The 15758-nt window shown below is 43.0% G+C and overlaps 1 protein-coding gene across 1 annotated transcript in view; it reads right to left on the bottom strand.

The window, feature by feature from the left end:
* Positions 1-1167: 1167 nt before the first annotated feature.
* Positions 1168-15758, bottom strand: part of LOC110954211 (plasma membrane calcium-transporting ATPase 1-like) — a 33807-nt gene continuing 19216 nt past the window's right edge. Inside the window, exons 9-21 of the mRNA XM_051951713.1 lie at positions 14790-15004; positions 14309-14551; positions 11649-11890; positions 11333-11570; positions 10785-10964; positions 9497-9584; positions 9086-9192; positions 8760-8951; positions 7461-7674; positions 6304-6515; positions 6105-6212; positions 3155-3343; positions 1168-2116 (exon numbers count right to left, since the gene is read on the bottom strand). Of these exons, the coding sequence (XP_051807673.1) occupies positions 1733-2116; positions 3155-3343; positions 6105-6212; positions 6304-6515; positions 7461-7674; positions 8760-8951; positions 9086-9192; positions 9497-9584; positions 10785-10964; positions 11333-11570; positions 11649-11890; positions 14309-14551; positions 14790-15004 (2612 nt within the window). The 3' untranslated portion in view covers positions 1168-1732. The remainder of the gene's footprint in view (positions 2117-3154; positions 3344-6104; positions 6213-6303; positions 6516-7460; positions 7675-8759; positions 8952-9085; positions 9193-9496; positions 9585-10784; positions 10965-11332; positions 11571-11648; positions 11891-14308; positions 14552-14789; positions 15005-15758) is intronic.

Genomic DNA, 15758 nt, shown 5'->3' on the forward strand with positions numbered 1-15758 from the left:
GTCTGCAGCAGTAACATCAAAACATCTAATCAGTATCAGACAAAGTCAGAAAAAAGTTAAACAAGTTTACTCCAGCCCCTATTGTACTCTGGAAATGTGTGACTCTTATACTGATAAGCACAGAACCCTCTCAGAAGTCTGGTTCTACCAGAGTAGTCAATTGCTCCCAATGTATTTATATAACTCTAATGTGAAAATATACATCAGTATGTGATATACATGTTCTTCTGTTTACATATAAAACCAGCATCAGTTGATGCAAACCTCCACTGCCCTTGTACATACTACTGTATACAATAAGCCACTTTTGAAAAGGTTCTCCTGATGCTTCATCATTGTGCCTGGCTGAACACTCATAGCATGTGACTAATAGTGTTCAGCAAACCAGGAATCACTCTCTTGCATATCCATCCATCCATCCATTCTCTATACACCGCTTTATCCTCACTAGGGTCGCGGGGGGTGCTGGAGCCTATCTCAGCTGACTGGGGCGAAGGCAGGGGACACCCTGGACAGGTCACCAGTCTGTCGCAGGGCTACATATACAGACAAACAATCACACTCACATTCACACCTACGGGCAATTTAGAGTAACCAATTAACCTCAGCATATTTTTGGACCGTGGGAGGAAGCCGGAGTGCCCAGAGAAAACCCACGCATGCACAGGGAGAACATGCAAACTCCATGCAGAAAGATCCCAGGATTTGAACTGGGGATCTTCTTGCTGCAAGGCGAAAGTGCTATATATATATATATATATATATATATATATAAAAGAGCTGAATAATTGAGCAACATTTGAGGCCTACATCCCTCAGATCAACTTTTTGCATTGCCTTTCTGTGAGATCCTTCAGTATTCCAGAGTGAACATTTTAGCCACAGCTTGTCTGTGTCCTGCAGTAGGACATCAGCCAGTGGACTTATTGTGAGGCTTCTGTGAGGTGAAGAGTTAAAAGTTCATCAACATTTTTTTTTTGGCATCTGGTGGTGAAGATATCTGTATTTTTGTCACTGATCAAACAATTCCACATTCCTTTATCTGTTTGACATGAACATCCTGCTCTGAAGCTTTTTTTTTTTTTTCAAATTTTAATAACTTTTGGTTTCACATATTTTGAAACAACAACATCCTAAAACATTTTTTTAAAAAAACTACTAGAGTAATTTCCAACATCAGACATTTAATTTAAACCTTTCGGACTACAATCACATCTCGGTGAGAATAAAATTCTCCTCTCAGTAAAGCTGCCTGACACTAAACATTTCAGTCACAAATTTTCAACTTAAACCTCGACACAAAACTAACCTTTACTCATCACCGTCTGCTCACGTCAACTCGTCTGCTGACACACTGAAACACTGTAGATGAAAATGAGCTCTGACTACATCAACATGAATATTTACACATCAGAAACTGATTACTGATTGATCACCTCACAAACACTCTTCTCCTAAACAACAACTGCAGAGTGAATGTCTATTAAAGAAGGAAACATCAGTCTGTGTGAGCCGCCGTCACTCTGAACGGAACCACAAACATGGAAACATCTCTGCTTCCTGGATCCTAAAAAACCAGCAGGTTGAACTCCTGACGAGAACAAATCAGACGAGTCTGTTTTTAAATTGTTTTTTCACTCTTCAGCTCGCAGAAGAATCAGACCTCTTGCTGTAACAAGCACAGTACCAGCAGACCATAGTGAGGGGGGGTGGTCACATCTGGGCTGGGGCTTCAGAGCGAGGTCTCCAGACTGTGCAGGGGGCTTCCCGGACAGGGGGGCAGCCCCGCTGAATTGGACGGGATCAGACCAGGCCTGGAGGTGTCCTTGTGCAGTGGGATGATGCGGTCCATGGCGTTGTTGTTCTGGTTGGGTGAGGACGGGAGAGGGGGCAGGGTGGACAGGCCGGTCAGTGGTGGCGGGATGATGACGGAATTTCGCTTGGTGGGGGGATCATCCTCACTCTCATTTTCATCAATCAGGGGGATATGAGGTTCTGAGTCCTCGATGCGGAACTCAGGGTGGGACATGAAGTTGTGGATGGAGCTGCGAGCTTCGGGTGTCTCCAGACCCTCGTAGGGGGACACGCTGTCCCTGAAGGCGTTCACCACACGGATCTAAAACAGAAGAGGAGACAATCAGCTCAGGGCTTTAATCAAAGAGCAGAAAGTGTTTGAAAGGTGTAAAAGAAAAATCCTAGTCCTTTTCTACTTATGTCTCAGATTCCCCTCCACTCAGGATTTGTTTCAGTCATAGTTACTAATCTTGGATCTTTGACACTGGAAAACTGTTTTCTAATTCTTCTGCTAAAAGTGGAAAGTTTCTCAAAGCTGACCTTCAGTATGGTTTTATTTACAACATCCCAACTAGTGTGGGGGCTAATCCTGATCCAGCACCAATTGATCTGTAGATGTTATTTCTAGAATCACATTATCTATAAAACCATGCTGCTAACCTTCAAGACCCTCCATAACCTCGCCCCTCTGTACCTCACTGAGCTCCTCTACATAGCCGGACTCTCAGATCATTTTCCTCCCTCAACCTCACCATCCCTCCTGCTCATATAACCACCATGGGCTCCAGAGCCTTCAGCCGCTCTGTCCACCACCTCTGGAACTCAGTCCCACCTGACATCAAACCCTGACACGCTGGACATTTTCACATCACATCTCAAAACCAACGTGTTCAAACAAGCATACTCACATGACTTGTATTACTCTTTTTTCTTGTGTTTTTTTAAATTGATAAATGTCCTTCTCTTAAACTTTTTACATCTTTAAGTTAAATATTGTTTATGTGAATGTGTTTTAACTTTGTTTACTTTGTACAATGTCCTTGGGTGTTTTGAAAGGTGCCTGTAAATAAAATAGATTATTATTATTATTATTGTTATTTATCTGTATCCAGGGAAGTGAACTAGTCAAAATGCTGCTTTCCAGCGCAGGAACTTGCAGGCTGTTTCAGGGTAACCTTCAGCAACAACCGCTGCTGTATAACCTGTCACCTCTGACCAGCCCTGAAACACTGCTGTGAGGCTCTCTGATTGGTTAAACTGCGAGAAGACTGCATTGATTATCACAATTTTTCCTGCCTTCTTGATGTCTTTTGCTAATAACATAGCACCCAGGCGATGTCCTTTAAGAATGACACCTTACCTGTGTCTGGATGCGGTTGAGGCCACGGCACCAGAGCACCTGGCCCCTCCTCAACTCCATCTCGGCGTGGTCGATCTCATCCATGTCCTTCATCTCCTCCAGCTCCTCCTCTGGGATCTCCTCTCGCTGCGTGCCGTGACCCGCCGTTTTCAGGAACTTCAGCCATTTAGTGGGAATACTGGACACAAGCTGAGGGAGGACAAATACAATACTCCTGTCAGAGATGACAGCAGCACTTTGTAGTCGTCAGTATTTTTGACCACCAGAAGATTTATTGTCTAATGATGATGATCAGCTGCAAAGAGAAGCAGGTCAGTATTAAATGCCATAAAAAAAGTTCTGGGATTGTTCATGTACAGTGCCTATCATAAGTATTCACCCCCTTTGATGTTTTGCCCTTTTATTGCTTTCATAAATCAATCATGGTCAATAAAATTTAGCTTTTTTAACAAAAAAAAATATTGGAAAAAACTCTTTAATGTCAAAGTGAAAACAGATTTCTATAAAGTAATGTTAATGAAAGAAAATTATATAAATAAAAATAATTGTTTGCATAATTATTCACCCCCTTTTTAATTTAATGGTCTAATTCAATAGAGGTCCATCAAATTGTTGCCAATAGTCTCACAATTAGTGAAATGAAGATCACCTGAGTGGTGTGGGTGTGTTTCAAGTGATTGAGTTGTAAAACACCTGTGTCTGAAGGGTCCAGAGAGTGGTTGATCAGTATTCCTGGCTACCTTTACACCATGAAGACAGAAGAACACTCTAAGCAACTCAGGGAAAGGGTTATTGAGAAGTACAATTCAGGGGATGGTTACAACAAAATTTCCAAGGCACTGAACATCCCCCGGAGTTCAGTGATATCAATTATCAAGAAATGGAAGGAATATGGCACTTGTGTGAATCTACCTAGATCAGGCCGCCCTCGTAAACTGAGTGACCGTGCAAGTAGGAGACTAGTGAGAGAAGTCACCAAGACCCCTACAACTACTCTGAAGGAGTTACAAGCTTCAGCTGCTGAGATGGGAGAGACTGTGCACGTAGCAACTGCTGCCCGGGTTCTTCACCGGTCAAAGCTTTATGGGAGAGTGGCAATGAGAAAGCCACTGTTGAAGAAAAGTCATATTAGATCTCGACTAGAGTTTGCCAAAAAGCACATGGAAGACTCCATGGTCAAGTGGAAGAAGATTCTTTGGTCTGATGAGACCAAAATCGAGCTTTTTGGCCATCAGACAAGACGTCATGTTTGGCGGAAACCAAACACTGCACATCAATAAAAACACACCATCCCCACTGTGAAGCATGGTGGTGGCAGCATCATGCTGTGGGGATGTTTCTCAGCAACTGGACCTGAAAGGCCTGTAAAGATAGAGGGCAGAATAAATGCTACAGAATACACTGAAATCCTGGGGGACAATATTTTTCAGTCTGCAAGAGAACTACATCTTGGGAGAAGATTTATTTTCCAGCAAGACAATGATCCAAAACATACTGCAAAAGCTACACAGGAATGGTTAAAAAAGAACCAGGTAAATGTTCTGGAGTGGCCGAGTCAAAGCCCAGACCTCAATCCTATAGAGAATTTGTGGCTGGACTTGAAAAGGGCTGTTCATGCCCGATACCCGCGCAACCTGACAGAGCTTGAGCAGTTTTGCAAAGAAGAATGGAGCAAAATTGCAGTGGGCAGATGTGCAAGACTGATTGAGACCTGTCCACACAGACTCACTGCTGTGATTGCAGCCAAAGGTGCATCTACTAAATACTGACTTGAAGGGGGTGAATAATTATGGAAACAATTATTTTCATTGATATAATTTTCTTTCATTAACATTGCTTTATAGAAATCTGCTTTCACTTTCATTAAAGAGTTTTTTCCAATATTTTTTTTGTTAAAAAAGCTAAATTTTATTGACCATGATTGATTTATGAAAGCAATAAAAGGGTAAAACATCAAAGGGGGTGAATACTTATGATAGGCACTGTATGTGTTCACTGAGCATGACAGGATCCTGTGTCAGCAACATGTAACAGCAGTAACTGTTAGGTGTCAAAAGTCAACAACAGGACTGAGTTACACATAGTTTTATGGCCGCTAGTGGGTACACAATCACTACTTCTTCATGGACCTCATCATGGAGCAAAGAAAAAAAAACATCAAATTTTGTATCAGTCAGCAGCTGCGATGATTCAGCCTTCATGCCAGGAATCATCACAGGTAGGTCTGTGGCTATGACCCAGAGAAAAAACAACAGTTTTCACATCGGAGGAGGACGACCAGGAAAGTTGTGCCCGAGGAATTTGTCTCCCAGGGTCAGACTGTCAAGCCAGAGTCCTACTGCAACATCCTGACATATCTGAGGGAGAACATGCAGTGTGTTGACATCTGCAGCGGTGTATCACTGTGCAAGGAGACTACTTAGAAGCAGACGGGGGCCAAATCTAATTCCGGTTTTTTACTTCTATAGGAACAAATTTAGAACTTTTTGATCACACCCTTTCTCTTCTCCTCTCATTTATTTGAAGTATGTTTAGTCATGTTTAGTCATGGTGGTTCTGGAGGCTCTGGTTTCTTCAGTGGTTTCTTTCCCTTTGGATCTGCAGGATTTGCTCCTCTGATTAACTACCCTAACTACCTCTGATTAAAATAAAGACACTTATTACTTATGGTAATAAGTGTCTTTATTTTCTGACCTGCTCATGTTGCTTCTACACGTCTGGTTTTGTCATCACTATCAAAAGCGTCCAAGGACAGGCTAAAATTATGCCCATCATGATATTGAAATGCTTTTTATGTGTTTGACTGGCAAATTTATACAAAAAACAAAAAACAAAACAGCATTCTGTTATTTATGGTCGTATAGTATGGCAGTGAATGCTGAGAAAAATATGCCGTTCATTTTGTGTCTACAATCAAAACAGTGTTGATCTCTTATCAAAAAAGCCTCACCTGTCCCCACAGGAGACTGCCAACTCCCAGGAAGATGCACCACAGCCACTGCTCAATAGTCAGCCTCACACAGCTGAACGGCTTCCCACCAAACTGAACGATCAAGATCTACCAGAGGACAGAGCAACAACATTATCCTGAGATTCCTTCATCATTCAGCAGTGTCAGTCTTACAACTTCTTTGCTGCATAAACTTTACCTGTATGATCAAGGTTCCCAGGACAATGGCGCAGAAGATGATGTTGTTGAAGACACCCTCAAAGACGTTCCTCTCTCCGTGGATCTTGCGGGCATTGAACTCGTTGAAAATCTGCATGAGGACAAACGTGTTGAACACGATGGTGTAGTGCTCTGAGGGCGGGGCGTGGAGGGGGGCGTTCCTGCCGCTGTCGATGTCGAACATCTTCTCACCTGTGAGACGGAGGGACAACAATTACCAAGCAGGTTTTTTTTATTTACACTTTAATAATGATGCAACTGATAATAAGTAATAGATTGGTAATAAATAAGAAAGTAAGCAATAATAAACCACACATTGCGGTCTGAGTAAGGGATTTTTCAAACAATATTTCAGCGGCTTTTGTTGCTTAATTCATGTAGACAACCTATAAAATGGTACTTTTAGAACTGGAATCCACTCTACAAATATTTAAAAGGATATTTGACTCTTACATGGAGAAAGCTTAAAGTTGAGCAAATAAAGAAATAACACTATTATGTACATGCACATTGGTCGAAAACAAATTGTAAAAAAAAATAAAAAATTGAACATAAAGTAATTTTAAAAAAGAAGCAATGAGTGCAAAGTTAGTTTCAACATTTTTCTAGTTATGTCCAAGGCTAAATAAGTTGTGGCACTGAATATATCTACATGAGTTGTATCACAGTCGAAGGCCCTGAGTTGGCCATCACAGGTCAGTAACTAGGACATTTCACAGCTTTGCATCACTTTGCCAAAGTAATTCAGGCTGCTACTTAACATTCACTCTTTGTTTATATTTTAGTGTTTTAAATTATTTGATACAGTCTGTTGTCTGTTGGATTTATTGTCGCTCTGATTTAGGACATACAAATGTCATCTCTTGTTATGTATCTTATTGATTGTAAAAACACTGCAGAACCCAGATGAGTGTCAAATGCATACTGCATGGACCTCCCCTATTCTATACTTCTGGATAACCAGAATGAAAACCTGATATTGGCAGTGCTTACCTGCATTTTACTGAACAGCAATTTCAGTTTATCTAATGTGGAATTAATTGTGTAAATTACTACTCTGTGGCTCTTTAAAAAAAACACAACAAAAAAACAGAGGGAGTCTGTTTTGGCCCATCGTGCTGCGGTGCATTCACTGACCTAAGAAGAGCAGGAGGAAGATGGTAGTCAGTTGGTAGACAGCATGTCCCAGGATGTTCTTCATCATGGTGCGGGAAATGAGCGGCTTATTGCGGCCGTACGGGTTCCTGAGCAGCAGCGCCTCCGTCGGTGGCTCAGTGGCAAGAGCCAGCGAAGCGAAGGTGTCCATGATGAGGTTGACCCACAACATCTGCACAGCTTTCAGAGGAGAGTCCTGGGAGCACAAATACCAAAAATCTACCGTTCATTTTGGTAAGCAGAGAAACCCAAGTTTCTGAGTAGAGGCAAGGACTTCATAGATCGGAACATTCTTGACCAAACTACCGTGCTGAGTTACATCTAAGGTATTTTAAGACAGGAAGAGATCACACACATGGAAGAAACTTCTAAGTATGTAACTATGTTGCACAGAGATGAGTTGTTATGGGATTAATCGATCAGCGAGGGGTTTTAAAATGTGAGGTTTTATAATATGGACTGAAAATGAATCTCTGGGAGCTTTTGGTTGTGATTTTCATCCAATGTTTGCTTGACTTTTTCCTCTCAAAAGAGATTCATAAACAGTACAAGCATGATGTAGGTCAGGGGTCAATTTTAGAGCAATCCTAGAGCATCCATGACCTGTGAGTGACAAAATGCCTGTAGACAGTAAGTTTCTGAACCACCATATTGTCCCCAAAACCCTGGCCTGGCAGTGTACTTGTGGCTAAGTTGCTATTTTAGCGGGACTGTGCGGGTGAAAGAGAGGCTTTCTGTTAAAATACTCTGTAAAACAGTCATTTTATTAAGGCTTTCCTCTCAGAGTCAATAAAGCATTGCTCAGTAGGTCTCCAAATCGACTACCATCTGTCTATAACATTACATATTTATGTCTAAATAAACAGCAATGAAACGTTTAATTTCCTTAAGGGGATGAATAAAGTACCTGCATAACTGCAGTCGTTTCAAGGTAGAAATACTCAGTCATGGCTTAGTTTGCTTATGATGATGTTCTACCACATCAAAAACATTATATGGACATGGGACATATGGACAAACTTGATTTTTACAGAATGGGGTCTTTAAAAAAGCAGAAAACCTGGATCCCCTTTATCTGAACAGTCCATGTTATGACAAAACCTCAAAACCAGGAACCTCTTGGTATTCTGGTTGTTGTGGTGGAAGCATCTCACAACACATTTGACCATCAAGATTAATCTGATCTTCTTTCAGAGAGTCATCACTGTTTGTCAGACTGCCAGAGGCTCAGGGTTTTTTCAGCCCTCGTGTAGACAGCAGAGGGCTTCAGATGGCACTGACCTGGGTAATGCAGGCTCCACTGAAGGCCACGATGACAGCCACTATATTGACAGTGAGCTGGAACTGCAGGAACTTGGAGATACTGTCATAAACATTCCTGCCCCACATAACGGCCTTCACGATGCTGCTGAAGTTATCGTCTGTCAGGATGATGTCGGATGCCTCCTTTGCTACATCCGTCCCTGCGATGCCCTGCAGATCACAGCATATAGGCCAACTTTCATAAACCTGACATCATCCTCAAGGTTTTATAAACCCTCTACAAAAACATCATCACTGCTACAGACATAACTAAATGCTTTGATGACATTGGTGGCAATTGTTACCATGGCAAAGCCAACATCCGCTTTCTTGAGTGCTGGACCATCGTTTGTGCCATCTCCAGTTACTGCAACAACCTGGCTCTGCTCTAGCACTGTGCTGTCAATGATACCTGAGAAGACAATGGACAGACACACAGCTGAGACATGCGAAGGGGTCAAATGAGGGTCTAAGGTGTGTTTTAATTAGGACTGCCTTTAAAATCAGCCTAAAATGTCAATTTTACATCTGAATTTGTACTTGTTCTTATGATTCAGAGTTGATATGTATGTAATGCACAATGATACTGTGTTGTGTATAAACTGCCCTGGATGAATACATCTACCTTGTTTTTGTCCTCTTTATCTAATCCGTCTATTGCTCTACTTGTATACTGCCTTGCCCACCCTCTGGGATCTGGTTTAAGTTGCTCTGACCTTTGACCAAAGTGTGTTTGTCCGTTGGAGATGATCTGGCGAGGACCCTCAGCTTGGGCCAAATCTTATCAATACGCTCCTGTTCAATCTGCAGAGAGAGAGAGCCGAATATAACAGTTTAGTAGCAAAACATCATTTTTGATCAGTTCATCACTCTGATGAATTTATTTCATTTTTAAAGTGATGCAAAAACCAGACTGTGGCCCGATGCCAGCCCATGCAGTGTTGGCTACACACATACATTCAGCTCCTCACTCTTCCACAAACACCCGCTACATACTCGTCAACATCCTTGTGTTTGTGATTTTCATATTGTCACTTGGTTGTGATGTTTGAGCATCACTGTGCAGAATGTGGAACAGTTGTTAGTCATTTCTAAATTTATCTGCTGAAAACATATGATCAGTTAATACCTCTGTCTCTATAGGCGATTATCCACTGCAGGAGCTCAGGTCAGGTATGAGCTGATGTGAGAATTTACTAGGGCTGGCACAAATAGTGGTCTCTGGTCTCCGGATATTTGGGCCCTATTAAAGACGAATATCCGAATATTTGTTCCGCCCCATAACGTCCGACAGTGGGGGTAGGGGGTGGGGTGGGTCGGGGGGCGGAGACGGCCCGAATATTCGGATCCATTTGTCTGGTCTCCCAGACGCAAATTTTGCACACGGCCTTCGTTTTCGTTTCCGAATATCCGGACACCAAAATTAATATCCGGATACTGCCGTAGCGAACGAATATTCGGATATTCGGGATATTCAGGTCCAGCCCTAGTATTTACAGGAACATACCTAACTGGTTCTTTCTGCCATTCAGTTTCCTCTGCTGTATAAGGTCTACTAGACTCAACAGGTGGCGTAATCATTGTGCAACAGTTTTGACCCCAATGCTAATTGTGATGATGCCAAAACAACAGCAATGGAGGAACCTGAGGTGGCTACTGCATTGCTGTTTGTTGTGTTAACCTACAGTATATGCTAAATTTCACACCTTTGATGACGATATTTGAGAGGAGAAGACCGCTATATAAAGAAGATATTAAGAGGTTAGAAAAAATGTCTCTTTTTGTTGTCGTCTTCTTCATGTTTAAACAATCAGTGTCGAGACCAGCACAGCAGTTTTTCATGGCTGTTCAGAGGTACCTACACAGAGGACATAGTCTTTTTTCCAAACACAGTCCTGAAAGAGATTGCACAGAGGAGGCTCCTACGGTCAGCACATGCGCAAAGGTCGCACTAAAACAGCCCATGAGTTTCTGCAGTGGAGAAAGACTTGATGTTTGCCTTACCTCACCCAGCTCATTGCGGATCCTTCGGTTAAACTCTTTGCCTTCCAAACACAGGAAGTCATCTCCAGGATGCAGGATGCCACACTTAGTGGCGATGGCCCGGGCTGTATTGATGTTGTCTCCAGTCACCATGCGGACAGTGATGCCTGCCCGCTGGCACTTTCTGATGGCATCTGGTACCTGATAAGGAGCAACAGAAGGAGAAACAAGCAGAGAGTTATTCTGAGGTAGGAGAGGGAGGAGGGGAGATGGGAAATAACCAACAGTGTTGATTGTCTGATGATAGCTTCACGCATTCACGGTAGCAGTTTATGAGCAAAGAAATGTTGATGACACAGTGTTGGCCCTATAGGTCTACAGCGATCTAATCCGTCAAACAACTGCACATACATGCAAATAAACAACAGCTTCCACCCCATAATGCGTTTTCTCATAATGCAGAGGTCCTTTACAACAGGCTGTAAGAGAGCAGGCTCCTGCTTTCTGCGTTGTTACTGTGACTAGCTGGTTGCCTTCATGTATCCCTGTGTAACGATGGGGTGCCATACCTCAGGTCTTACTGGGTCCTCAATGCCAACTACAGCAACGCATGTGAGGCCAGTGAGGATTTGGGCCTCGTTGTCCCAGTCAGGCTCTCCCTCAGAGGCAGGAAAGTCTCTGTAGGCGAGGCAGATGGTCCTCAGACCCTCTGATGCCATGGACTCCACCACCCTCTTCACCAGGTCATCTCGGTCTCGAGATTTGAAGGCTTTGGCTTCACCACTGGACATTAAGATCTGACAGCACCTGGAACAACACAACAGAGTCACGTGAAACATCATGTGACTGAGCATGAAGCTGTGTGAGCAGAAGCTCCAAACCTACTTCTTGAGCAGGATCTCAGAGGCTCCCTTGCTGAACATTCGGTAGCTGCCATCATGGTTCTTTAGCACAGTGCTCATGGATTTCCTCACAGAGTTGAAGGTGTAGACCTTGAACAGTTTCTCCTCTGGGATTTCATTGCGGATGCTCTGGTAGTCTCGGTGAAGGTCGAGTGTGAATCCCAGTAAGGCACATTCTGTCTTGTTTCCCACCTGGCGAGGCAGTCCGCCTTCCCTTTCTGGAGGCTGCAGGAAGCAGCAGCAGAAAAGATGTTAAATCACAGCACAACCTCCAGCTTTAACCACAGATCAGCTCCTTTACCTGGTGTGGGGATTAAATTCAGAGGGGAGAATCACATGGCTATAACATTAATTCAAACGCATTGAGCATTAAACTATTGTGAATATTTTTGAGAATAAATTTCAGATTATGTCTTCCTTCAACAATCTCTGAAAAAAAGAAAGTACATTATACTGTAAAGATGTGTAACCGCTGTCTTTTTATAACAGCAAATTCAATATTTCAGGATTTGAGAATCAGACAAATAACATATTTGCTGATGTAACCTTTGGCTTTTGGAAACAGAAACGTGCTTTTCACTGTCTTTTCATATTTGACAGTCCATTAGTTTCTTAAGTCTGGGTTAGGTTTGTTTTATGCTTTCCACGTCCGCGAGGTCCGTGCGGCTCAGGTGTAAACTAACCGTGACGTCACCCGTTGGTTTCAACGCCGAGAAAATAAAGCCCGGATTTTGCTACTTCCTGGTCGCCGTTTTGGATTTTTTGGAGCCCGTGACATAAAAAGCGTCATCAAACAGACTGGACCGGAGAGCAACTCGGGGCAGGATTGACTGAAGACTATCTTATCCGGCCTACGTTTTACTGCAGAGGCTTCTGTTGCTGTCTATCATGTATAGCCACGCCCCCTGGCTCCGCCAACTTTAACGATTTATTTAAAATTCAGTATTGATTTATTTTAAGATCGGCCACCTGATCTCTCATTTCGACCATGAAAACTAACGGGAAAAAAATCCTGAGCTGTAGAACATCAGTCTATCAAATTGTATTTTTTCCCAAAATTAATTGGGGTCTATGGAGAAAAAGCTTTTTGGAGCCAACCCTAGCGGACGGCGTGATATTGCAAGTTTTTGACACTTCCAGGTTGGCTTCAATTCTGGAGCCAGATGCTACGTCCACTATATATACAGTCTATGGTGCGGCTCCATGCAGACATCATTTTAGCAGCAACGCCCCCTTGAGCAGCCCTTCTCACAGGGAAAATTTCCGCGTTGTGCGTCTCCACATTTTTCTAACTATGTGAATGGCAGAGGACCAGGACCTACTCGTAGTTGAAGTCCAGAAATATGGGAACTTATTTGATTCATCACACAGAGATCACCATGACAACCGGGTTATGAACAATTCATGGTGAGAAATTAAAACTAACTGCTGAAATGAATCTATTCGGCAAAATGCCATGTTGTCAGTTGTGTAAACAATGGCAAACTTCTTCCACTCTAGTTTAGTGCTAGAGTCGACTAGGTAGACATGTGTAGGTGATATACACTGCCCCTGCAGTATGGGAGCAGATGCTGAATGGAATATAAATGCACACACAGTCTCTCGTGCGGATTTCCGCGTGGAAATGAGCCGTTTGTGCGGAAAGTTCAACCCAGCCTTTAAGCATTCCGCAAAAACGAGCCGCGCGGAATTGAGACGCTTGGAAAGCCACTCGAGAGACCGTCTGTGACTTTATACTCCATGCGTCGTCTGCTCCCAAACTTCAGGATCAGTGTATCGCAAACACACGCGTACCTGGTCTACTCTAGTACTAAACTAGAGTGATAGAAGTTTGCCATTGTTTACACCACTGACAACATGGCATTTTATCGAATAGTTGCATTTCAGTTGTAATTTCACAGCATGAATTGTTCATAACCCGGTTGTCATGGTGATCTCTGCGCGTTGAATCATATAAATGCCTGTATTTCTGAACTTCTGCTGCTAGGAGCTCGTGTTCTTCCACCAGCTTTCTGTGTGTCTCCGTCCGCGAAGTCAGAAAAATTTGGAGGTGCGCGACTTGGAAATTTTCCGCTTGAGAAGGGCCGTGAGAAGGGGTGTGGCTGCTAAAATGATGTAATTTATCTGCATGGAGCTGCACGGATCTCGCGGATGCGGCAAGCATAAAACAAGCTTTACTTTTTCAGCTAGTTATACTTGGTAGCTGGAAAATGACCACCAGCAACCTCCTGTCACAGGATGTCTGAATTACAAACACCTAAACCAAAGACAGACATTCACTGTTAAATTTTGCAAGTTTTAATGGTGCTGAAACAAAAAAGTGTTAAGTGACCCCCTGGAGGCTCCAAACCTTCGGTTACACCAAACAACTGATGACTTAATGCAGAAAATGATGACATCGTGACAATCTCAGCAGAGAACTGACAGACAGGAAGCAGGTGAAAAACACTAGTTGGTGCTTATTAACTCTTCTAGCTGAATCTCTTTTTCTCCCGTGTGCTCAGGTCGGTGCGGCTGGCCCAGGAGGCAACGATCAAATGAGTCCTGAGCTGCTGTGGCAGCCCTCCAAACACCAACCGGCCAGCTCTGCCAAATGCTTGAGTCACAGAGCTTCCTGAATGAATAGGTGTTTTTATAGCTCACCATAATCTTGGTGGTGTAGGCGCAGTTGACCCCTATGCCAAGGGTGAGCAGGTCCAGGATCTTTACAGGAATAAGGTCCGACTCTGGCACCTTTTTGTAGTGGTGTCCAGCGATGTAGGCCTGCACCACCGTCATGCGGTTCATCGTCAGGGTGCCCGTCTTATCGGAACAGATGGCTGTGGCATTGCCCATTGTCTCACAGGCATCCAGGTGGCGAACCAGGTTGTTGTCCTTCATCATTTTCTGACAAAAAAGAAAGCAGTACTTGAGACTGAGAATTTTGTTCTGGACTTACTTGAGACATTTAGAGAACAAGCAATGATGGATCTGAACTCTTCCACCAGAGCCCTTAGAGTTAGGGTCACTGCTCCAACAAAATACAACACTAAAAATAAGAAAACAATAACGAATAGGTATAACGGTTACTCAGCAACTGGTGGTCAGTCCTGTGTTCAGCTTGACAGACCGTATTCAAACAGACCTTGACTGAATAGGCCAGAGAGATGGTGACAGCCAGAGGAAGACCTTCAGGCACAGCCACCACCAGCACCGTCACACCGATGATGAAGAACTTGACCAGAAACTGAACGTAGATGGGCACACATTCAGCGCTCCAGACAACCCCCTGAATCCAGAAGGTATCGATCAGGAAGCGAGTGATGAGGATGATGACAGTGATAGTAGACATGAACAGGCCTAAAGGCACAGACAGAAAGACAGACAGAGACAGAGCTGAGTTGAGCTGTGAGCCTGATGGTGAAGCACTACACGTACAGCAAACAGTCAGGAGCAGTGAAAAGGTGACTTAAGCTTGTATCTATGTAGAGTTTCAGAATTCCTCCTGCTATATTGGTAACTTAAACTGCTCCTACAACATCAGAGTAGGACTGAGTGTTATTGATGTACTGACTTTCAATGAACACAACCACTGAGAGACGTTTCTGCTTTACCACACACTCAGACAAAGTTGGTTTAGTTCTCTAACTGTTGGGATTTGCCTTGAACACTGTTAAAAATACAAATAATATCTTTTATATGCCCAACATTTGTGTGTTTAGATGAATAATAGGCAGCTATGAAACATTTCTAAGCAAATCATTCCTACACAGTCTCAGAGTTTTACAGAGTCTCGTGCATCTCAGATATTTTTTGTATGTCAAATGTGCTAAGATGATGTCGGCTGTAGTCACCGCCCCATAAAGAAAATGTGAGGAAGATTAGTTATTTTTGTAAATGTATTTTAAATTTGATAGTCTCTTCTTTGGCTAACTGATACACATGGGTAAACTTTGCCATGCATTTATAACTTCTAGGTTTGACTACTGTAATTCTTTATTAGCAGGATGTCCCAGTAGCTTCCTGGAAAAAAAAAATCTAGTTGATCCAAAAGCAACAGAGATTATATTTCTTTCATGTTACCTTCTCTGCATTGGCTTCCTGTAAAATCCAG

Source organism: Acanthochromis polyacanthus, chromosome 8 (assembly GCF_021347895.1).
Source record: "Acanthochromis polyacanthus isolate Apoly-LR-REF ecotype Palm Island chromosome 8, KAUST_Apoly_ChrSc, whole genome shotgun sequence".
Taxonomy (NCBI): domain Eukaryota; kingdom Metazoa; phylum Chordata; class Actinopteri; family Pomacentridae; genus Acanthochromis; species Acanthochromis polyacanthus.